The 24,917-nt window shown below is 41.0% G+C and overlaps 1 protein-coding gene across 1 annotated transcript in view; it reads left to right on the top strand.

Moving 5' to 3' along the window:
- Nucleotides 1-383: 383 nt before the first annotated feature.
- The window catches only part of TPD52 (tumor protein D52), a 105,857-nt gene continuing 81,323 nt past the window's right edge, over nucleotides 384-24,917 (top strand). The window contains exon 1 of the mRNA XM_037803580.1: nucleotides 384-551. Coding sequence (XP_037659508.1) covers nucleotides 533-551 — 19 coding nt within the window. The 5' untranslated portion in view covers nucleotides 384-532. The remainder of the gene's footprint in view (nucleotides 552-24,917) is intronic.

Raw genomic sequence — 24,917 nt, 5'->3', positions numbered from 1 at the left:
TTTCTAAACAACCTTCCTGTGTTTTCTACTCATTAAGTACACGAGAGCAGGTGTTCTCACAGGCAGAGAAAGAACATCTCCAATGCCTCAGAGGAAACTTTTGATATGATAAATATCTGATGGTGGAATGCAAACGCCGTTGTGGATTCTCGCCTCCAAGCAGCCTCCATGGTTGATTCCATCTCCCGGCCACCCCACTCTTCTCTCCTCCGGGGCCGATTTCCTGCCTGTGCCCGAGCCCGGGCGCGCCCGGCCCTCCTTGCCCGGCGCCGCCCGCCCTCCCTCCTTCCCGCGCCGACGTGGCGAAGCGCACAGGTCGGCCGGGTCAGGTGGTTGGGTGACGCCCTGGGAAAGCGCTCCTCGCCGAGGGCGGGCGGCGCCGCGGCTCCCGACGCCTTCGGGGGTGGGGACTTCGCCGGAGCCTTCTGCTGAGCCTGGAGGAGCGCGGCGCGGAGCGGCTGGCGGGCGATCCGGGTAGGGACAGGGTACCGGCGGCGGAGGCGCAGAGGACGCGAGGCGACAGGCTGGAGACATGGACCACGGCGAGCAAGGTGAGGGCGCTGGCCACCGCCGGCACGGCGTTTTGGGGCACGCGGGGGCCCGGCGTGGGGTTGCGCGCGGCCGGGCGCCCGAGCAGGTGTCCAGCCTCCCTGGCCGAAGCCGGAGCAGGTGCAGAGCCCTCCTCGGCGGCGCCGCAAGTTGCCTGTCTCCGCTCGGGATCCATCATCCTGGGGCAGCCAAAGCTGCAGGGAGCGGCGTGGGCGGGCGGAACGGGCTGCTGGGGCCGCATATGTCTCTGGGCGTGAGTGTGTGTGTGTGTGTGTGTGTGTGTGTGTGTGAGAGAGAGAGAGAGAAGGTTCTGGGAGGCGGCGAGCTGGCGCCAACCTTGCCAGCCGGCGCTGCGCATCGTCAAGCGGTTTGTAAGTGATGGTAACTGAGGACTGTGGGTCGTTTCGCCCCTCAAGAGGGAAAAATGATCCCCTACCCCATTTTAAGACTTTTGCCCTTTTCTAGTGACGCAGATCCTTTGGGATATTTAAACTGCAAGGTGTCTTCAAATTGTGGAGTGGCGTCTGGGGTTCATTTGGGGGACTGGAGGGAGCTTTTCATTTGGAAGTGTATCCTTTTATCCGCCAAGTTGCCCCCCAACAACATTGAGCTCTTGGACTAATTCACCATGGCTTTGGATGCACCTGTTTCTTAAAATAGTAACTCAAGTGAAAGTGCCCCAAATAAAATTATTTGCGAGATGTACAAAAAAGGCATATTTTCCAGATTTAAATATTTCTTCATCCTAGAGATTTCTGCTGATAATAACCCAGCGATCACGCAAAGAGATACGTGGCAAGATTTTTTGAAAAGATGCAAATGTTTAAAAAAACTATCAGTTTTAAGGTAAATATTGGGAAATGGGGTTAGGAATCACCTCTGTTCTGAGCTCTTACACAACAGGCTTCATTTGTTTTGAGTATTATCCTCTGGTATTTGCTTTCATGCATACATGTTTTTTTTGTAATGAGCACCATATTCCATATGTACTATTTTGTATTTTACTTTTGATAACTTGTAGTATAGAATCATTGAACTCTTCAACCCTTGCTCTCCCCACTCCTCAAATTAATCTCATACTTAACGGAATGAGAATTTACAAAAAAACATTGTATATAGTACATAATATGCAAATAGTTATACATTATAAATGTACACAGACATATATAAATATATATTCAGGTTTATATTTTAAGTTCTTGAGGTTGGAAACATACATGATACTTCATCTTTGATCACCATTGGAATAACAATGGTGATTGGCAAATGTTAGACACTCGAATGTTTGTCACGGGTCTAATGTGCATTGTTGAGAAGTCCTGGGGGTCTCCCTTGTAAGCTGCATTATTCTTTCTGGTTTTAATAGGAGAAGGGCAAACATGACCATACATACTTGTCTACTGCATTATAGTATTCATTACATTGTATTTTAGTCATAATGATGCTTTTAGAATAACTGTATTTGGTACTTGTCAAATTATTAAATAGCCGCACTTGACTCAGGTGAATTGATGCTAACTTCTGAAGTATTGTTAAATGGGAGTGACTAATTTCATTAGATATTGTATTCTAGCTTGGCTGGTAAGAATCACAGTCATTAGTACCTCTGCAATATTCCAGTTTGCTAATACACTTTCTGTGTTTTGTTTTTTAAATGTTTAATTCTAAGACGTATTTTAGAAATTCTTTGGCTTGTGAAAGGTTTTTTTCTGTTTCTAATTTTGAAATGTTTTATTCTGTCAAGTTACTTGTTAGTAATATTCGTTCCTATTTTTAATGGTCATTCCTCGAGGGCAAGGGAAATCCATCCTTTCGGCGGGGAGAGATGGAGGCTTTGCTCAGAATGAAAGATGAGTCACCCTGTACTGGGAAGGTTAGCCGACTGGCTCTGCGGCTTTGGAACCACGTGGCCTTCCTTACACTTCTGTTCCGTCTGCCTGGATGGCCCTTCCACCTTATTTCCGTCTCCAGCAGATGGAAATAAGTGAGGCTTTTCTTTCACATCTTTATGTTCCTTCACATCTTTATGTTCCCAGGCACGTGGTAGGTGCTCAGAAATGTTTGTTGACTGCCTAAGATAAACAAGAAAAGTGCCCACGAGCAGCTTCCAGCTCTGATGTCCCTCCACGTTTCCTACTTCCTCCTGTCCTTTTTTTCCTCTTTATTCTTAGAAGGAGAACTCGGTGGTTAGGTGTAGAAAGTTGCTGATAAGGCTGTATTTGGGTTGAGGGTGAGTTCATATATAAGGCCTTTGAACTAGTAGAGTGGATGGTGGCTTGTAGTGAGATTTCTGGCTTAAAGTGAAAAAAGTGGAACTTGGGATTTTAAACCTGCATATTTCACTGACAAACTGTGTTGACTGAAGTAAGGCCAAAAATTCTGTAGTTGTTTCCTGAATTGTGATTTTGCAAAATATATAAAACTAAATCAGAAAAAAAAATCAGAAAATCAGGGTTTAACTTTGTTTAATATGCATGGAGTTACGTTACTTTGGGCCCTTAAAAAAATCTAGATGCAAAATTAAATGTCTCCTAAAGGCATTTTCACATTGAAAATGTCTCCTTAAACCTTCGTTCTTATATCAAGTTGTCAAAATCCATCTATTGTTCCCACTTTTATTTTACAAAGCTGTAAAGTTTAATAATGAACACAGAATTTTCTTCGTTTTGTTAACTGTGTGTTCTAATGCTCTTTAATGTCAGGCTCATTATCTGCAATTTTTCCACCTTTCCTATACCCAGACCTTGTATAAAAAAACTCTGTTTATATTGGGAGCTCAATAAATGTCAAATGATTTAAAATACTTTAAACTGCATAGTGCCTCTCAGAGTTTGTAAACATTAAGCACAGCGCAGCACATTCAATGTCTGTAATATTTCCTGCTTTGAACGTGCAGTGTGGCATGCTAACTAGAACACACTTTTATAAAAAACCTTGACTAGCTTTGATCAAGAGGAATAAATATTTATATTCCAGTACCCCCTTATGTTAGTAATAATCTTTAGCACCATTACCTTGAAGTGACAGTCACCTAGCATGGCATTAAATATTTTATTAGCTTTGTTTGATTTAAAAAAACTAAACCAAACAAAAGCTTTGCTATCTGAAGGGGAAGAGGGAAAGCTGCTGAGGCCAAAAAAAGGGGTGTGGGGGGAGGAAGGGTATGGCTGCAAGAAGACAGAATAATACAACAATTTGTCATTGTAATTTTAGCATTGTAATTATGCTTTAGAAATTGTGAAAATGTTGCATATGTCATTTCTTTAAAAGTAAAACAAATGTATAGATGATACAGACGATAACAATTTGGAGAGTCTGCTTACAAATCTCTGGGTGTGACCTACCCAGGCTTGTTGATTTCTTTGGTCAACAGTCTTGCTTTCCATATGGTGTTAATGTCTTTGTTAGCTCCTGTTTGTTTCCTGCATTTATTTTTATGCAGCAGCCTGCTTAGTCCCTAGGGGACAAGCTGAGTGGTAGGAGGGGCTGGAATCTTTCGCAAGATCTCAAAACAGAATAATCGACATACGCAGTAAAAACAAATACTCTCATATTTCAAAATAAAAACACAATTTTCTGAACTTCTGTGCTACTGATCCTTTTATTGTGAGATAAAATTACTTTGTTTTCCTTTAGGAGTTAATTACTTCAACTTGATTTGTTGACTCTTGTAATATCTCTCTTCTGAGACCCTCCCAGTTTTTAAGCTGGATGGGTACCAGCTGTCCTGAGGCCATCACCTTAGCGGTGTATTTTTTTAGAAAAACGTCCAGGAGATTTAAATGTTTAGTGGAAGCTTAAAAAACAAAACAAAACAAAAAAGGAATGTTAAAATTGAAAAGTACTTTTTGATACCTAAAAATTCTTTTTCATTTTAGCAAAATCAGAAAATAGAGACAAGAAAGAACCTTTGTGTTTGTGGCAAATATTTATTTTTATCTCTTTTTTTTTTTTCATTTTGGTTATGTTGGGTCTTTTTGTGATATTTTTCTTAAGAAAATACAGTATTAAGGACAAATACTTTCTAGATGACATATTTTGGAGAGGGTCAGCTTGCATAGCTCTGAGCAGCTTTCAATACTTCCTTCTCTGTTTCTTTTCCCTTTAGGTACCTTTTTTAAAAAAATTCAATTTTATTGAGATATATTCACATACCATATAATCATCCAAAGTGTACAATCAGTTGTTCACAGTACCATTATACAGTTGTGCATTCATCACCACAATCAATTTTTGAACATTTTCATTACCATACACAAACAAAAATAAGGATAAAAATTAAAGTAAAAAAGAACAACCAAAACATCCCATCCTCCCACCCCGCCCCTCATTCTTCATTTACTTTTTGTCCCCATTTTCTACTCATCTGTCCATACACTGGATAAAGGGAGTGTCAGTCACAAGGTTTTCGCAATTATACCATCATACCATAAAAGCTATATAGTTATACAGTCCTTTTCAAGAATCAAGGCTACTAGGTTGCAGTTCAACAGTTTCAGGTATTTCCTTCTAGCTATTCTAATACACTAAAAACTACAAAGGGATTTCTATATAATGCATAAGAATAACCTGCAGAATGACCTCTTGACTCTGTTTGAGATCTCTCAGCCCCTGAAATTTTATTTTGTGTCGTTTCTCTCCCCCTTTTGGTGCAAGAAGGCTTTCTTAATCCCACGATGCTGGGTCCAGGTTCATCCCTAGGAGTCCTGTCTGGCGTTGCCAGGGAGATTTATACCCCTGAGAGTCATGTCCCACGTTGGGGGGAGGGCAGTCCATTGAGGTACTTTTGTAATCAGTACTTACAATAGTGGTTTCAGACAGGGCTATTAATTTACATGTCTTGGCTTATATGCAGTGCATGGTGGGTGTGTTTTCTATTGTAGCCACACAAATATGAATGTCAGTTAAAAAAATTAGATAAATGTGACCTTAATACAATTTTGAAATGGGAACTTATTTAACAGAGTCAAGCTTCACGTGTTGTACTCTGAGCTTTGTTAGAGGCATTTTGGTGTAGAAACGGAACTTATGGCCCAAACAGGAGTGCTGAAGGAATAAAGGTGATAGTTTATCAAACCTGGAGGTATCTGTACTTGTCAAGAAATCAAGTGTCACTGCAACAGGAGACTGTCTTCTTGTATTTGGATTCCCAGCACTCAGTTCAAGTGTATATGTAAGGTACTCCATTCATATTTGCTGTATTGCATATATAGTAATTGGAGAGCTTTCTATTGTAAATAGATTGATTGGAATTAGATAGAAAAGACCGAGAATTAGAGAAAGATTATGGTTTGGCAGGGAGACAAGAGTATATGTTCCAAATGTGCTTATAATGTTATACCTAATCATTAAGGTTCTGGTCTGTAAATAGAAGCTAAATTGGTACTTCTAAAGTATGTATGTAAGAATGTGTGTGTCTGCATATATAGATAGAAGAAGAGACAGTGTTGGTTACATTTTTATTCTCCAAAGGATGTTTGGAGAATACTTTCATAAATAAATTTTACATATTCTATCAAAATTAGTTATTTGTTTCTAATGTGTCCTCAGGTTGGGAGGCATGGATGATCTCAACACATTTTAGAAAAAGTTTTCTTTGAATGGTAGTTGAGAAGGGCAAGAGGTATGTTGACAGTAGTGGAAAGTGCTTGCTATTAGTAAACCAGAACAGAGATTTTGAAAAGAGGGAAAAAATACAAACATTATGGGTGTCAGGGCATTTAGCAGGTGGCTGATAAACCTTCCATTTTTGAATATCTTGAGGGTCTCACTTTATTAGACCCCAGAAGGATGTTGATGATAACGACGATTATGGTGATAATGATGACGATGACAGTGAGAAGCCTGTGAGAGCGCTTGCTAACTTTTCTGTATGTTATCTCATTTGAATCTTCCAATGCTGCCGAAAGGTGAGCCTGCTGTTAGTTTCATTTTATATGAGAAAACCAAATCTTGATGGTCATGACTTCCCCAAATATATGCAGGTGGATCTGGAGAGCTCTACAGAACTTTATCCCAAACCTAAAGTCCTTAAGAAAATAGTGTGGAGGCCCAGAAACAATTAAACCACATTTGCTTACCAAATTAAAGAGCTGGGAACACTATGAAGAAAAACATTTGTTTGATGAGTGTTTTCTGTTTGCCAGGTTCTGTTCTAAAGCTTCTGAGTATCATTTTAAAAACTTTCACAACAAACCCTCTGAGCAGGTGCTAATATAAATGAGGAAAGAAGGCATGGAGAGAAGGAGTAATAACTTTCCCAGGGGAACACAGCTTGGCAGAGAGGGATCTGGGCTTTAAAGCAGTAATAACTGGCTACAGAGTACATGCTCTTCCCCAATAAATCCCCAATATATTATACTACCTAAAAATTATATTCAATCTTCCTTTTCCTTCCAGAGGCATTGGTCAGCATGGCTGTGATAGTGATTGTAAGAAGGTAGCACTAAAAAGTGTGTTTCCACTGAACATGGTCCATGTGTCTGTAGTTCTGCATCAGAGCTAATTGTAAATATTTAGTGCAAAGAATGCTGGACTTGAAGTCACTTCTGGGTTGAGAACTATCATTTTCTGGTTATGGGGTGTTGGATAAGTCACTATAGCTCTTGGAGGCTGATAAGACCTGCAATATTTGTAAAAATTAAGTAAAAATCTGTGACTATCACTGTCTGGTATATACTTGGTGCTCAGTAGGTACTGATTCTGAAACTGAATATTAGATTCTTCTGTAAAATGGTAACTCAGCAGTTCCCAGTTCAAATGAAACATTTCGTTGATTTAAAGATAACAGTGGCCTGCTGCTGGCCTCCAGGAGCAGCTCAGTTTGGAGAAACAAACATCTAGGCTGCTACCGTGGTGGGAAGGATGGCACAAACGTGACCAAGGAGGAAGTGAGCAGTTCTGCTGGGGTCATCAGAAAAGGATTCCCAAAGCACATGACCTTTGAGCTCTGATGTGCAGGCTAAGTAGGGATCTTTGTATGCAGCAAGAGAAAGAAGAGTGAGGAAGGGAATTTATGAAGAAGATTCAGCCCCCTGTGCGGAGGCCTGAAAAGGCCAAAAGGTGTTTTTGAATATTCAAGAATTCCCTGTGGCTGGAGTATCAGGTGTTTGCTAGGAGTGCGTAGAGAGTCTTGTGTGCTAGGATTAGGAATTGGGGCTGCATTCTGTAGGTGATGAGTAAGTGGTAGGTGTTGTAGGGGGTTGGTTTTAGAGATGTCATTTTGGCAGCTGAGTAGATGGCACTTGCAGACCAGTTAGCGGCTGTGGCTGTATTTCAGGCCTGAGGTGAGGAGACTATGGAGGGTGGGGTGCTGGATTCCCGAGAGACCTCTGGGTTAGAAAGGGTCGGGTGTATGCGGGTGTGTGTGTGGGGGTGGGGTGGGGGAGGTGGCCTGAGGAAAAAAAAAAGTAGAGAAGAATTGAATGGAAAAGGAACTAGGATAGAAAATATGCAAAGAAGAGCAGGTGGGGGAGGGCAATAATGAATTTGTTGAGACTGGGTCAAATCTGAGCTCTGTTCTGGGTATGCAAAGCCATGTGACAACCATCCCCAAACTTAGTGGTTTAAAGCAGCAGCGTTTATTGCAGTCACACATCTGCAGTTTGGGCAGGGCTCGGTGGGGATAGTTTGTCTCTACTCCACCCAGCTCCAACTGGGGTTACCTGAAGACGGGCTGGGGTCATGTGAAGGCTCACTGAAAAAGCTAGGCTCTTTAGGGACCTTTCTCCAACTGTATAGTCTCCAGCATCCAGCCTCCGGACACCTGCACTTCTTACCTGGTAGCTCAGAGCTCTCCAGGTGTGATTCCCAAGAGAGAGGGAGGGGGGATTCTGTATCGCCTTCTATGACCTGGCCCGGGAAGTCGCTTTCACCTTATTCTATTAGTTAGAAAGAGTCGCAAACGCCAGCCCATGTGCATGGGAGGGGAGATTAGGGACCTCCTTTTGGTGGGGGGAGTGTCGATGAATACGTGGACATGTTTTAAAAACACTACAGGATCCCTGTGGGATGTCCATGTGGACAGGTGTAGGAGGTAGGTAGGAGTGAAAATTTGGATCTTGAAAAGAAAGAACTGGGCAGGATATCAAGGTTTAGGAGACATTAGCAAGTGTGATATTTCTAGCTCTTAAGTTGCTGAGACTGCCCAGGAAAACACGAAAAGCAAAAAGATAAGAGTAGTTAGCATGGAAGGTGAGCATTTCAAGGCTAGGAGAGGAAGATGCGAGTTAAGAAATAGGGTATTTGATTTTCAAAGGCTGTGGGATGGTCCAAGTAGGTTGAGGGGAAAAAGAAGACACTGGCTTTGGTCACAGTTAATGGATAATGCTGAGATATACAAGATCGGTGGATTCGGATGGGGTTGCGGAATTTGGGGAGGGCAGACTCTGGATTCTGTGGCAGAAGGCGTAGTAAAAGGGAAAGGTGACAAGCACAAACTGCTCTTTCACGAAGTGATATTTTAAAGGGAAATTTGGATTAAATTATGGTCACTTGCTTGCATGTGTTGAGTGGTTGCTCTTATATTTTGAACATGTAAAGGGATGAGTGGTTTGGCATTTGTACATGTTTGTAAAATGAGAGAAGAAACCAGAGGCAAGGGATAATCGCTGGATTGGACATTCCTATATATGCCACTGGTTTTAGTTAAGATGCTTTTAATGCAAAATGTATTTTAATAGTAAAATCATAGAATTTGACCTTCAGGGAGCTCAGGTTTGCAAGCAGTGATTCACTTTTAATATGTAAGAGCCTTGTGTGGAGTAAGTGCTTATTAAATATTTGCAGAATGAAAGTATTATACTTTCCCTGGGTGATATGATAGCCAGGGAAGCACTTTAGCCCAGAAGTGATATTTGAGCAAAATCATAGTAAAGCTGTGATTTAAAAAAAACCCAAAATGGCGAATCCTAAGGGAAAACCTGACGCTGAGGGTGCTTGCCTTGATTGTGGAGTGTCTTGACTCTGGGGTTGACTTGTGTAGTGTCTAGATTTGTCAGATATTCTCACTGAGTTCTCTTGAGACATGATTTTCATTCCAAAGTGGCAGTTTCCCACCCCTGAGACTCTTCAGCTATTTTCCTCGGGTTAGAGTTAAAAGAGAAGCATACTTTCAAGTCTGCCTCTCCTGGTGATTTTTAAATGGATTGTTACTGTTTATTCCTTCAGGGACCAAATGAAAATTTTGACTAGTAGTGAAAATAAATGACAGATTTCTCTTAGTGTAGGGGGATGTTATTTTCCCCAGCTTTTCAACCCCTTCCTTCCTCTTCAGCCCCCAAATAGGGGTCCTGTCTGGAGAGCCTTCCTGTCCAGGTGTTTGACTCTGGTCCTGTGGTTACTGCGATGAAGGTCTGATGACATTTTCCTCTTCTGATTATTCCATTCATAATGGTGGCTGTACACACTAAATTTAAAAAGCAGTGGACTCTGATGAAACAATTAATTTTTCAAAGTACGCTAGGTAACTTTCATTGTTCCCTGAAATGCAGTGTCTGTCTGCTGCCCTTAGTTTGCTGTGTGCTGTGTGTTCCTCTCAGTGTTTCTCTTTCCCATCATCAATATTCCTTTCTCCTTCCTCTTTTTTTCCTGTCTTTTTTCTCCACCTAATTTTGCCTTTCTTCTTTCTCTTTGTATCTTTCCACAGTTTAGGCTATGAAATGGGACGCAAGAATTTTTTTTTTTAACTTAAGGGATTTCATGAATTTATGCCATATATTTTATGTGTTCCTGTAGTATTAAATTTTTTTTCCTGTGGGAGTAAAAAAATTCTGAAAATGAATTGTCTAGTTTGTTCATTTATTCCTTAATTTCATTGCTATTGTGAACCTTGTTTAGGTCCTTTTTTTTTTTTTTCTTGGTATGTGTGCCATGATTCAAAACTTAAAAAAAAAAAAATTTCAAATCATTAATTGGGAACTTAAAAAAACTCATTTTTTTAGTGTAACTATTTGGATTTCTCTATGTGAATTCTAGATAAAGTAGGAACAGAGGACGCCACACCTTTTCCTTCTTGGTTTCAGGTGTCATAATCTTTTAAACCTATTAGCCCATGAAGAGGAAACTCTTCTTTTCCTTTTTCAATAAAAAGAATGGAGGGAGGTGGCAACTCAGTTCTGATTCTGTGCTGGTACCATCCTAGAAAGTGGACCTCTGTGGTGTGGTCACTTTCATCTTTGGGCTCTGGACACACTGTCCTACCTGAGAGTCTGCCCTGGGCACAGTGCAGTGCTGAAGCCATGGGGAGAGGCCCCAGGAACTTTCCCTGAAACTTGTCCCTAGGAAGCAGCACTCATCTGCTCTCTGATTTTCCTGACCAGGGTGCCCTCCTGCCCACCCACTCTTTTGCTTTAATGTAATATTATGTGTTCCAGTTTGCTAATGCTGCTGGAATGCAAAACACCAGAGATGGATTGGCTTGTATAAAAGGGGGTTTATTTGGTTATGCAGTTACAGTCTTAAGGCCACAAAGTGTCCAAGGTAACACATCAGTAATTGGGTACCTTCACTGGAGGATGGCCAATGGCATCTGGAAAACCTCTGTTAGCTGGGAAGGCACGTGGCTGGTGCCTGCTTGCTCCCAGGTTGCATTTCAAAATGGCGCTCTCCAAAATGTCTGCATCAGTTTCTAATGGCTGTCTTCGAAATGTCTGTCTCAGCTCCAGCAGTGAGCTCCTTACGTCTGAGCTTATATAAGGCTCTAGTAAACTAATCAAGGTCCATGATGAATGGGCGGGGCCATGCCTCCATGGAAATTATCTAATCAGAGTTATCACCTACAGTTTGGTGGGTCACATCTCCATGGAAATACTCAAAGAATTACAATCTAATCAACACTAATATGTCTGCCCACACAAGATTGCATCAAAGATAATGGCATTTTGGGGGACATAATACATTCAAACTGGCATATTCTGTAATATATAATTTAAAAGATTTCATGTGTATTCATTTTCCCGTTAATACCGCTAGCTCACATTCATATTTTCTGAACTGAACAAAAGACAAACGTGATTGTGTTCTTCCTCCATGGTGTGGTAATTCTACTCTTTAGAGGTTCGAATGGTGAAAGGAATGAAAGGTTGGGGATGGGGGTGTTTTTGGCCTTTCATCTTTTGAAATTCTTAGGTCATTTGAACCCTCATTGTGTGGAAAAGAAAATTCATTTGGTGATGATAATAACTAGTATTTTTGAGTGCTTTCTATATTCTGGGCCCCAGGCAGGCAAGTGCCTTATTTGAGCCCCATATCAGCCCTGTGTGGAATGTAGTCTTCTTTTTCCTGTTTTTCTGATGAGGGAGTTTGAAGTTTAGGAGGACTGAAGAACTACCCAAAATCATATAGTTAATCTACAATATTTTACTGCCTCTAAGTAATGTAGAGAGACCTTAAATAACTTTTTTTTAAACTTTTATTTGCATTTATTTTATGCTGAATTTATTCCCAAGCCACATATTTTTGTTTCTTCAGTTTCTTCTTCGATATCATTTTCTCCTCTGTTACCTCCTTTTCTGGTTTAGGAATGATTTGATCTTTTTCAGGAAGGATCATCTCTGCATGTCAGGCGGAGCTCATATGTGGGTCCCCCCCACCCTGAGCTCTGTAAGTACTGCAGCGCATTGTTCACCTGCATGTGCTCAATGACCAGAGAATCTACTTCTAAACCCTTAAATTCAGGATTTCTTTCTGAATTTTTAAGTATGTACAACAACAATTCAGCACTGTTTTTGGGCCACTGACCCTCTGTCCAGTCCTACTGTTTGGCCTGGTCATACCCACCAATGCCATTCTTGTAATGACAGAATGGCACGTGTTGCTTTGGTAAAGTGACATCTTATAGACTCTTGGTGGATCTTCTACTGTGCATAGCCTCAGTGGCCTGGGTAGTTTCTCGGTTGTCCTTAAAGGTGAACCTGAAGATTTGAACTTCTTGATTTGCATGGTTTTGTGAGGTTTTCTTTTGTGAGTAGCCCTTACTGGAAGAGGTTAATTGACTTTAGACAGATATAAATTTGTCCAAATGGAGCAGATTGATTTAATAATACCCAATCCTCAAATGTAGGGAGTTTTGCCTTTGAATCATAGTGTTAACCACTGGTGAATTATTACGATGCGGCTATAGCCAAATCCTTGGGTCTCCAAATACAGTCTTGCTATTGCTGTTTTCGGGGAGAAGGCGATGATGACATGGGGATTTGGAAAGTGATGTAAAGGAAGCATTGCCCTCACTCCTGCCCAGTCTGCTTGAGGGAGTGCCATTTGAGGAATTAATTTTTCCTTTTGAGACAATTCAGCTGTGCTTATTACACTGTCAGTCCCTGTACTTTTTTTGGGAAGCAAGTGTGGCTGTCATTAACTCTTCCAGTTGCTGAGCATTGTATTGTTCAAGCAGTCATACTTACTATATTTAGTATTTTTCTATGCTTCGAAGTAAATCTTTATCTTTTTTTTTTTGAAAAGTTAAAAATGATCCAAAAAGTTTTGGTAATGGATGGTGGTAATGGTAGCACAACATTGTGACTGTAATTAATACTGTTGAATTATATACTAGAAAGTGATTAAAAGGAGAAATTTTATGTTGAATCTGTATTACCATAATAATTTTTTTAAAAAAGGGAGGAGGAAAAAACTGGAAAAAAAATGACCAGAAAAGTTTTGGTAATGGATGGTAGAGATGGTAGCACAACATTTTAAGTTGTAATTAATGCCACTTAAACATGGTTAAAATGACAAATTTTAGGTTAGATATATGTTACCACAATAAAATTTTAACAATGACCTTAATGGAGAAACATATATAAAAGCATAATAAAACATTTAAAAATAAAAATGTAGGGCCCTCAGTAATCTTAATCACTCTTCTTTATTTGTTAGTGTCTAAAAGATGCTTTCTTTGAATAGTGGTGTTAATTCAGGGACAGATATGCAACATAAACACATTCCATTGAAAAGAAAAACTAAGGCACAGTCCTCATTTTCTTTATTCCCTAATATTCATCCACCCTCTCTCCCCATGTACTACACCCTGTCAGATCAATATTCAGGCTCTTAATCACAAGCATTTACTTGAACACTGGGTGCTTTCCTTGGCAGGAGTTCAGGAGATCAGATTTCCTCTCATCAAAGGGAACCCACGGCTCATTGTGCCTGACTTCTTTCTTGTAACAGCCCTTCTTCAAAGCTGGATTTTCCAGTCATGGTTTGGATAGTAAATGTAGTGGGCGTTTTGGTGGGGACGGGGCTCGAGGAGGGAGGGGGTCTCCACACCATGGGGTGTTTCATACCTCATCTTTGTGCCATTGCTGCCTTAAGTTGCCTGAGACCCAAATTTCATGCTTCTGTGCAAATGATTGCGCCCCTTATCTGCCGGTCAGGTGTTCACCTCTGCGTGAAGGGGTGGGGTGGGGGGCATGTTCAGAGTTCACTTGATCCTGGTGGGGAGGTGGTGGTAAAATCAGGTCTGTTTTTCTTACGTGACCCTTCTTCCTTTCTCCAAATCTTTTATGGGGTATTCAGTGATGTCTGTTCTAAAGCGCTTCCCCTAGGAAGGCAGAGGCCTCCTGGGTTGGGTTGCACTACTTATTATTGAAGTAACTGACAGCTGTGTGGGGCTCTTGTTTGTATTGAAAGCTGCTTTCAATACAAATAAGTAAGTGCTTAGGCCTTCTCTGACAAATATTGACATAAGGCAATTAAATTCGTAGTCTTCTTTTAAGCAGTTTCCTAATTCATTTAGGAATAGACCAAGATGACTTTCTAATGTATTTTACTCCTTAAACATCACTTGTGCTCTTTTTCTTAAGTTTTAAGTGTGTTCTCTTTAGACACAAAGTATTTCTTTCTCAACTACTCTTTTTTCTTTCCCGCAGAGAGGCAACTTTTTTTTTTTTTTTGGATAAGTGGATATTTCTATTATATGAGGCAATAATATATTTTTTTATTTCATCCTCTCTTCAGCTGAAAGAACTTTAAATCTCCTTAAGTAGATATGGCTAAAAATTTGGCCTTGTCAAAAGAAGGAAAAAAAATGGCTGAAATAGAATTAGTGGGAGATGGGAAGGAGAACCGTGCTTGCTTTCAGGTTGAAGAAAAATTATTTTTCTCTGTACAGTGGAGAAGCATAGCCCAGATAATTGAATGACATACAGCTGTTTCTTTGTAGTTCTGCAATAACTTCAAGCATTGCTTTTGCTTGTATCAAAGTACAAGTAGGTTGTGATGACCTTGCAGTATCCAACAGAATAAAGTTTAAAACCAGAGGAGCTAATGTTTCCGAAACTTAGGAGTGAGAATGTACTTCCACCCAGCCTTTTCTCTTCAGTGATGTTTAAAGAGTATTCATTATTGAGACTGAAACTTTTACTTGATCTTTCTATTGCAGAGTTAAAGTGAGAATATCTAGGCTGCTTTAGATGTTGGCTTTTAAAACTGTTGCCTGTCAAGGGTGACACCATGCCCTTTTAACATCAAATCAACCAGGCTCTCACTTCAAATTTTTTTTTTTTAATTTGGATGTGAAAAATCCCTGATTCTTTATAACTGTCACTTATTTTTATCACTGGCTTGGAACATGAGTTACAGCAAAGCTAGAGAGAGAATAGTTGCCTCTTACTGCCATTCCTCAATTGAAAATTAAGTATAGTTAATCCTATTTTCAGATTTATATACAGTTTCTAAAAACTTTATTTTACAGTAGATTCATGACTACACTTGTGGCAAATGTTTAATCTTCATAAATATTGCCAGTAATGACCAGTTTCACTTATGGCTCTAAAGGTAATGGGAAATGAATTAGTGGTGTGTGTGTGTGTGTGCGTGCGTGCGCGCACGCGTGCAGATGCAGATGTGTTTCCGAGGCCCCACCACCTTGGAGGTGGATGATCCAGACTTAGACTTAGTCGCTTGATATTCTTATATTTTTTACTCAGATTTCAAACTTCCCTTCCTTGTCTTTGCCCAGCTGCCCTGCTAAATAACACCAACAAATGCAAGGATGAGCGTGGGGGCTGGCCTTTGCAGTGTGTAGTGCTAAGGAATCCACAACACAGGACAACAAAAGACTTCATGAAAAGGCTAGCTTTTGTAAAACAGTGTCAGCATTGTTCTGTCTTTCTTGTGCTTTGATAACTGTCCTTCCTACTTGTGTTGACCATTTGTCATGCGCTCTTGCTCTCTCCAGTCAGGAAAGCTGAACCCTTACCCCACAAGTTCTGAGGTAAAATTCGTACCGAACTTGTTTTTCTTGTTTTTTGTGACCCCCAGTGTTTTAGCACCTCTTAGGAAACCTCATTCTCCAATTCCATCAGTTTTACTTCCGCCATGATTGCAGGGCTCACCCTTTCCCTCATTCCCTCCCTAGCACCTGGAATACTGTTAAAAGCTAGTTTTAATTTATATGAGCAATGCATGAGTGTACTTGTCTTGTTAAAAAAAAAAGGCAAAAGAATATACATAAAAATAATTGCTAGGGACATCAATTGGCTTGAGTCCTGCCAGGTCTTTTCTCATTTACCTGTATACATGCCCCTATCAGTGGTTCTCAAACTTGAACTCATCAGAATTTCTTGGAGAGCTTGAAAAACAGATGGCCAGGCCCCACCCACTGAGTTTCTGATTCCATAGGTCTAGGGTGGGGCCTGAGAATTTGCATTTTTAGCAAGTTTATAGGTAATGTTGATGCTACTGGTTCAGGAATCACACCTTGGAAACATGATATAGAATTGATTTTTCTGTGTGCCTTAAAAAAGCTATTATATGACATGTATTTCTTTTATTTCCATTAGCTCTCTTAGCTTTCTGTGTTAGTACATGTTGATCTACTTCATTCTTTTTAACTGTTGCATAGCATTCCAGAGGATAAATGTGCCTCAGTTTAACTTTTCTTCTACTAATGGACATTTTTGTTCTTTCCAGTATTCGCTTTTGTTTTTTTAAAAACCTATTATAAACAAATGCTGCAGTGAACATCTTTATTCCTCCATGGTAGATATGCAGAAGTGAAATTGCTGAGCATGTGCGTTTGTATTTCATTTCTGTTCTAATAGATAATGGCAGCCTGCGTTTCTATGATGCTCAACATATCAAAGCCCAGCCGTGGGTAATTTGTTTTCTCCTGCTCCTAATCTGGGGCTAACCCAAAGTTGCTAGAAAATCATAAAAATGTGTGGATTGGGTCCTTTACAGATTCAACCTGAAATGGGCTTTGGGCTACTGACCAATATTTTTTCACTTTTTGTAGACTTCCTAAAACAGTGATACTAAGATATTATGTGTCGTCCCCCCCTCCCCCCCTCTAGTACACCTGAGGAATAAGAATTACTCTCATTGACAATGGCTCATCAGGAGAATTTTCCAATGGGAATAAGTCCTAGTGTACCTTTTTATGTGGAGTCAGTGCTAGAATTTTCCATTCTGGATGTTCTTAAAGCTCATGGCAGACTTCACACGAGCATTCTTTGTACCCTACATCTTCTGCATCAGTTTTTCCTCTTTTTCCCTCTGTCTTGAGCAGTGATATATTAGGTGGATCGGACAGGTATTAGATGGGGTATAGCCGTAGCTGAGTTGCAGCCGGGCAAATCCCAGCACCATGGCTCCTAATTGGGCTCGTACTGGGTGGTTAAAATCAACAACAAAAGGGGACGTCTTTTTATAAATAAGAGATTTTTAATCCCCTTCCTCCTGTAAAAAATCAGGAAGAATACCATCTCAGAGTAAAGGGTATCTCATTAAAAGTTTAGCTTCAGGAAAATTGTTCTTTCTCCTTTTGCCTTAGACAGGTGAAAGCATCCATACAGTCTAGAGTTGTCCTAGTATGTAGAGGAACTCAGGCATTTCCTGAATAAAAGATGTGGTATCTGCATTGGGTGGTCCTAGTTCGTCATGGCTGGGGCCAGGGGGTCTGGCCAGTGGATTGGAGATCTCTTTGTAATGTGCAGCTCTCCTGAAGGAAAATTCTTATGATTCCTACATGCACTCATTCCCACTCCTTGAACCTTTTCTGTGTGCCCAGCACTGACTGAGGTTTCCGATAAAGAGAAGCAAGAGTAATCCTTGCATTTCAGCTGCTGCCTCATGGTCCACGTTTTTCTATGGCACAGTATGTGTTTGAACATGTATGGTGACAGTTGCCATGCCTGCTCAAAGATCACTCATCATCAAAATCTTTACATAGACTCTCCACTTCTGGCCACAAGCCCGGCTTAAACAGGGTAGCTATTGTGTCTTTGAACTTCTTGGCTTTTCAATTAGCTGTTTGGGCAGGGCCGAGTAAAGCAAACCAACCCTTTCTTTTGAAAGGAAACCGGAATATCTGTTACCTACTTTTGTGCTTTGGCTTTGGAATGTGAAAATGCCCTAATAAATGACAACAGAATTTGTGCTAATTTTAACACCCGGGCTCTCCAAATACAGAGTGAACCTCAAGGAGGACTTCAGCTGAGCCTCCGACAGTTGTTCATTTTGTACCTCATGTGGTGTGTGGAAACAAGTTAAAAAATACCCACAGAGTAACTCGTTACAATTTTAGTTCTTTTAAATCAACCAAGATTTAGTGAATTTATTAGATTTTAAATAGACATTGTGCTTTATTAATTTTTTTCCTGCTATTATAACTTATTGGATGAGGTGCTGAGGAAATTGAGATGACCTAAAACATTTGAAAAACCCTTAGGTTTGGTCTATGTGGACACCTCATGCCGTGTAAAAAGTGGATGCATGAGACCATGTAAAAATGACAGTCCGACTGCCCAAGGAATTGGTTGTGGGCACGCAGTTCCTTTCTGGGTTTATTTCTGTGATCCTGATAGAAATTGTGTTTTTGAAGGAAGGATGGTGGGCTCCGAGTTGTGTGTGCAGTCCTTGAACTCCCCTGAGAAGACCACCATCCTGAGACCTGATTAATATTTAATGGAAGAGGAGGAAGCTGAGGGCTTGCAGTTGCTATGGAGAAGTGGGTTCTGGTCTCAGCTGTGACACAAGGACACAGCAGGCCCTTCAGGAGCTGGAAGAGGAGCAGAAGGTCATTTAACCGCAGTCGGCTTCAAGTGCCCTGTTGGTTCTCATCAGTTTCTTTACGATCTCCCATATTGTAATATGTCTAACATTTTTAACCGTTCAGTATTTTTTAAGTACTGTTTTGTTTTAGTCAGAGTTTAGCCTTCCTACTACTAGCATATCCTAGCATTGTATGTTGATAAAATTAAGATGTAATTTAATTCCTAATTGTTTGTAGTATAATTGTGAAACTCTTCATAGTTGATCAGAGAACAAAATAATACATTGTAAGTTTTCCTTTTAAGGGTTGTTTTCATTTGAAGAAGTATGAAAGCCCTGGTTGATTCTGACTAAACCTTGAACGTTTTGTGAAGCTGATTTCAACATTTGTCATATAATTTAAAATTTTGCATCTACTTCATGAATTGGATTTCACCTTAGATGTTAGTCAGTAAATGCACTGATGTGACTTTCGTGATTGTTTAAAATTTTAACCTTTATATTTCATGGACGTTAAAAGAATGTAAATACTTTTTTTTTTTTTAATTCAGTTTTAATGAAATATATTCACACACCATACAATCATCCATGGTATACAATCAGCTGTTCACAGTATGATTGTATAGTTATGTGTTCATCACCACAATCTATTTCTGAAGATTTTCCTTACATCAGAAAGAATCAGAATAAGAATAAAAAATAAAAGTGAAAAAAGAACACCCAAACCATCCCCCCATCCCACCCTATTTGTCATTTAGTTTTTATCCCCATTTTTCTACTCATCCATCCATATACTAGATAAAGGGGGTGTGATCCACAAGGTCTTCACAATCACACTGTCACCCCTTGTAATCTACATTATTATATAATCGTCTTCAGGAGTCCAGAACTGCTGGGTTGGAGTTTGGTAGTTTCAGGTATTTACTTCTAGCTATTCCAGTACATTAAAACCTAAGAGGTGTTATCTATATAGTGCATAGGAATGTCCACCAGAGTGACCTCTCGACTCCATCTGGAATCTCTCAGCCACTGAAGTTTTATTTTGTTTCATTTCACATCCCCCTTTTGGTCAAGAAGATGTTTTCAATCCCACGATGCCAGATCCAGATTCATCCCCGGGAGTCATATCCTGCATTGCCAGGGAGATTTACACCCCTGGGAGTCAGGTCCCATGTAGGGGGGAGGGCAGTGAGTTCACCCATCGAGGTGAACTTACTTTTTGAAAAGTGTTTTGCTTCTTTTTGTCTCCTTTGGTTCTTGATGCTGTGGAATGTGAGAGAGTCTTAATACACGTTTAACAAATATGTTCCATGTTAAAAATGGAACTATCCAATCCTTTAGTAGGGTTTTCACTGTTTCTGCTTTCGTAGTTCCCTGAGTAGGGTTATGTGATACTCTGGAAGTTCCAGAAATGTAATTTTGATGAATTGACCAGTTTATTGCCGTTAAAGTGGTAGACATTATGCTCAACTATGAAACTTAAAAAAAAAAAGAAAAGAAAAGAAAGAAATGAACCCATGGCTTTGGCACAAGGGAAGGTATAGGATGTACAGGGGATACTAACATATGAGTTAGCTATGATAAGTTATAAGGAGTGATTCTAAGTGCCATTAGCCCAGAATATGCTTATGGATGGCCTCCTGCTAAGTTTTAATGAGTTGTGATCAAAGAAGAAATGTATGTTCCAAAGGAGCCAAACTTTTAAGTTGAGGCTGTACTTAAAAGACTATTAGTGAAGTTGAGATTTGTCTTGCCAACCCTGGAGCCTCTTTTGAGAATTGCAGTCACAAAGGCAAATACGTATGACTTGACTTTGGGTCCTCACATAAGGGTCTAGATTTTCCCATTCTCAGTACAGCTTCCGAAGGCTGTGCTTGAGTGAGGGGAAGGGAAGGTGGATAATATGACAGGCCCTGTTCTGGGTATCTTACATAAATATATAGATGTATTTCATTTAGTCTTTTCAACAGCTCTGGTAGTAATTAGCTGTCTTACACATAGAAGATCTGAGGGTCCAAGAAGGGAAGACCTTTTTCCGAAGCCACTGGTTCATAAATATGAGTCAAGATGCAAACCCACATGACTTTGATTCCAAGTTCATGGACCACAACCGTCGAGCCTCCTGGCTGCTGGAAGTCATTGCAGCTGACTTGGAGACTGTTGTTCTGTTGACTCCTAAACTACCTGCATTTATGTCACTTCCCCTGTGAATGCTTGTGAGTACGTTCAGGAACGTGTGTACACAGGCTCTAGACCTTGTTGGTCTCTGGGCATAACAATTAGCAATGTAATAAAGACAATGTGTCTATCCATTTTCCTCCTACCATACTCTCTTCTGATAGAGTTACAAGGGAAAGGGTGGGGGTGGAGAAGGCAAGGAGCAGTTGAGCCCAGTACCAATCTGATTGGGCTTTTTTCCTCCCTCTTTCTCTGACCTTCCCCCTTTTCCAAATATGGTCCTTGACTAGAGAGGGCCTCTCCAAGGTTAATTATCACTAGTGAACAGCCCAATCCTAACTTCATGTCCTGCAGCATCACTGCCCACTTTTTCTTTACACAGATGTGGGATGGGTGAGACTTCCTGGTGTGACTAGACCAAATTGCCATTGAGGGGAAGGTAGAGACTTGATCTTTGCCTCAGGGAACATACAGGATTTTGTAGGAGGCAGGCGAGTGGACCTTAACTGGAATGTAAGACCGTGTTGTAGAGACACCCAAGCAATTTGAATTAAGAGGAAGGAGTAAGTAATTCTGGTGAGGGGAAACCCAAAAGCATTTTCATAAAAGATATGCCACTTTCACTGGGTGTCAACTTTGAGAATTTTGATAGGTAGGCCTGGAAAAGAACATTCCAGATAAAGATGGTATAGAGATTGTCTTAGTATTTACTGCTGCATGACAAATTTCCCCACAACTTAGCAGTTTAAAAAACAATCACGTATTATCTCTTTCCTGAGGGTCAGGACCTTGGAGTGGCTAGCTGGGTGATTCTGGCTCAGCATCTCCCATGAGGTTGCAGTCAAGCCGTTGGCTGCAGTCATCTCAAGGCTCTCCCAGGGCTGGAGGATACTGCCAAGCTCACTGGGGTGGTGGGAAGGAGGTTGTCAGTTCTTCGCCACATGGGTCTCTCCATAGTGATTCTCACAACATAGCTTCCCTCAGAGTGAATGATGAGAGAGAGAGAGAGAAGCCAAGACGGAAGCTGCGGTCTTTCCTAGTGCAGTCTTGTTTATTCTGCTGTATTCTATTGGGCACGGAGACAAAACCTGGAATGTCCCACAAGGGGGTGAACACCAGGAGATGGGGCTCACTGGGGCCATCTTGGAAGCCATCTTGTGGATCACCACAGAGACGATCTAGTACGTAATGTGTTTGGGAAAAGGTGCAGAGGCTGTGTAGCTGAAACTTGTGGGATGAGGAGGAAAGCCTGGGAGATGAAGCTGGTGTGTTGGGAGTTCCGTGGGGTATGCGTACATCGTGGGATAAGCCTTCAAGCAGCTTCAGTCTATTAGGGGAGTTAAATTTTGTACGTAACTATCCACGGGGGAAAGCAATGTGTGTATAGAGGTACAGATTCTAAGTATGAGAGTTCATGTTACTGCTAGCTCGGGGAGCAGAGCCAGATTTTTAGGGGGTTTTGTTTGAAGGAAATTGCCTAAGTGTTGCCCACCTTGAGGTGGTATGCATCCGTGTTTTCTAATGCCATGACCTGCTGGGAGCCTCTTTCTGTACACACACAGACACAGTTGCATAGTTCCTCAGAACACATCTGTTGCTTTAGTCTTGGCCAGGAAGACAGAACTCGTGTTGATGGGGAAATCTGAGATGACCCCACTAGTTGGTAGCGTTGCCTTTTCCAACTTCTTTTTTGTTTTTGAGTGGCACAGAAATGTCTCTCCCAGCAAGCTGGAGGATGGTACAAATATTTTATTACTTTAAGCTCCTAAAGTGCAGCGCAGCTGTCATATTTATGGAGCATTGTTTAGAATTGGTTATCATGTGTAGTGGATTCATATAAAAATCTGTTGCATGTGGGAGTTGTGTTCTTGTGTGTTTATGCTTAAGTGACATGTCCTGCTTGAGGGGTGTTTTTGGTTCAGCTGTGTTTTCTTTAGCCACAGGGAAACCTTAAGCATCGTTACCGTGGATTACTTTTCAGAGGCTTGAAAAAAGAGTTAATGTTCCTGGAAAAAAGCGAGCTGTTTTCTCTAGTTAACAAGGTGGAGCAGGGTGTTCCCAGTGGTTCAGGTTATAATAAGTACTTGATGAGTGAGAAATGATGTTATTCTGGAGACAACTGTAAAGTAATTAGAATTTTACCTTATTTTAATTAGATGTTCCTATCTCTAACGGAACTTCCTGCCCATTCGGGCGAGGAATAAGTCCTTCTTGTCAGGTGCCATGTCTAACTTCCAGGGTGAAAGTTAGAAGAGAAACTACAGCTAATGATCTCTCCACTAAACCAGGAGAAAGCGTTTTTACAGGGCATCCAACCAGTGGCTGTATGTCCCAGCTGGACTGCTGCTGAAAAACATCTCCAGGGCCTTAACATAATACAAAGGCGAGTGTTGTTGGGTTGAGAGCATAAATGGACTTCTTTTCTTTTCTTTTTTTTAAGTCAGATGTAATAGTGGAACTGCCGAATAGCGACAGAGACCGCGCTCATTGGGCTGGTTGTCCACTTCTCCCCTGGCCAAATAGTGGAGAAAGTGGGGACCCAGGATAAGGACGGAGAGTTCAGGGACTGGCCGACACTGTGGGAGTCAGGCGTGTCCCCCTGAACTTCAGGTTCCCCACTTGGACGTGCCCTATACACCCGTCAGAATGCTGCAGGGTGAAATAAGCGATTGTATTTGAATCCATTTTGTAAGCCACGAGGCGTTATCCAAACACAAACCATTGTTTATTGTTCCTTGTTATTTTTAATAGTTGTGCTGAATTTTTTTCCCTAAGGGAAAACTTTAACTCTGCCCTTTGAGTTGTATATGCTCAACACTGGGTAATTATTAACTGTATTAATCTAGAACACATACTGTACAGTCTTTGGACAACAAGGGCAGTTTAATAACTTTAAATGTTCCAAACATTCGCACATTTGAAACTCGGAAATTCTGTTTTCATGAAAATACTCTCCTAGACTGCTAATGGGTGTGGGGTTTCTTTTTGGGCTGATGAACATGTTCTAAAATTAGAGAGTGGTTTATGGTTGCACAACTCTGAATATACTTTGTGGTAGGTTGGATGATGTACCCCCTCAAAGGGCACGCTCTTAATCTTAATCTGCATTCATGGGAGTGTGAACCCATTTATAAATAAAACCTTTTGAAGACATTATTTTTAGTTAAGGTTTGGTCAACTGAGTGGTGGTGGGTCTTATGTCATATTCCTGGAGACCTTATAAAGAAAAAGCCAAGGGAGGAGCCAGAAGCCATAGTCACTGGGAACCTGGAACAGAAAGGAAAGGACTTTGCCATATGACAGGAGGCAGAGGTACAAGTCAAGGAACCCCAAGGATTGCTGGCAGCCAGCACCAGAATGCTGCCGACTCCGGGAGAAAGCACATCTTGCTAATGTCTTGATTTTGGTTTTCTTCTTACCTCAAAACCATGAGCCCCATGAGCCAAAAAAATTACTGGTGTTAAGCTAAAACCAGTTGTGGTATTTGACAGCAGCTCTGGCAAATGAAGACAGCTTAACACCACTGAATTGTACTCTTTAAAAAGGGTGAATTTTATCGTACATGGATTATATCACAATAAAGCTGTAATTTAAAAAAATAATAAAATCACTGTCCTAAATTTTGCCCATATAAATCCTCTCACTCCCCACCTCCTATATCTTGGGCATAGCAGGCATTCCATACATGCAGTTGGAGTGACTATTGAATGATATAGTTGAAATCATGCAGATGATGCTCAGATGAGCGTGGAAATGGGAGGTCCCACAGGGGCTCAGCTGCTCCTTGGGGAGCAAAGGCAAGCTTTGTATGGGGGCACTGATCTTGTGGCAGGAGGCGGCAGTGGTGTTTGCTCGTTTGACCCTGATGGCACAGGAGGAGGGAAGAGGAAGATGCGCTGGAGCAGGTGAGGACCTGGGGCATAGAGATCCTGGATCCAGGTCAGGTGTGACTGTCACCTAGAAAACTAAGAATGCAAGTATTTTATGGTCCATGTTCTGGTTACCTTGGCCTTCTAAACCAAGAAGCTGTATGATGATAGAGAGGGCTTCAGGCCAGAAGTGGGCTGCATTTTGGGGAAGTAAGAAAAGGGGCAGCCACAACTTCTTAATTTTCTGTGTCCTTGAGTAGCAAGGTGAAGAGCCTGATCAGGTAACCCAGCTGCAAAAGCCAAGAAATAAGGTACAGAAGGTCTGAT

The sequence above is a fragment of the Choloepus didactylus genome, chromosome 14 (assembly GCF_015220235.1).
Source record: "Choloepus didactylus isolate mChoDid1 chromosome 14, mChoDid1.pri, whole genome shotgun sequence".
Taxonomy (NCBI): Eukaryota; Metazoa; Chordata; class Mammalia; order Pilosa; family Megalonychidae; genus Choloepus; species Choloepus didactylus.
Note: the sequence above shows the minus strand (reverse complement) of the source record. Positions and strands in the feature narration are given on the sequence as shown.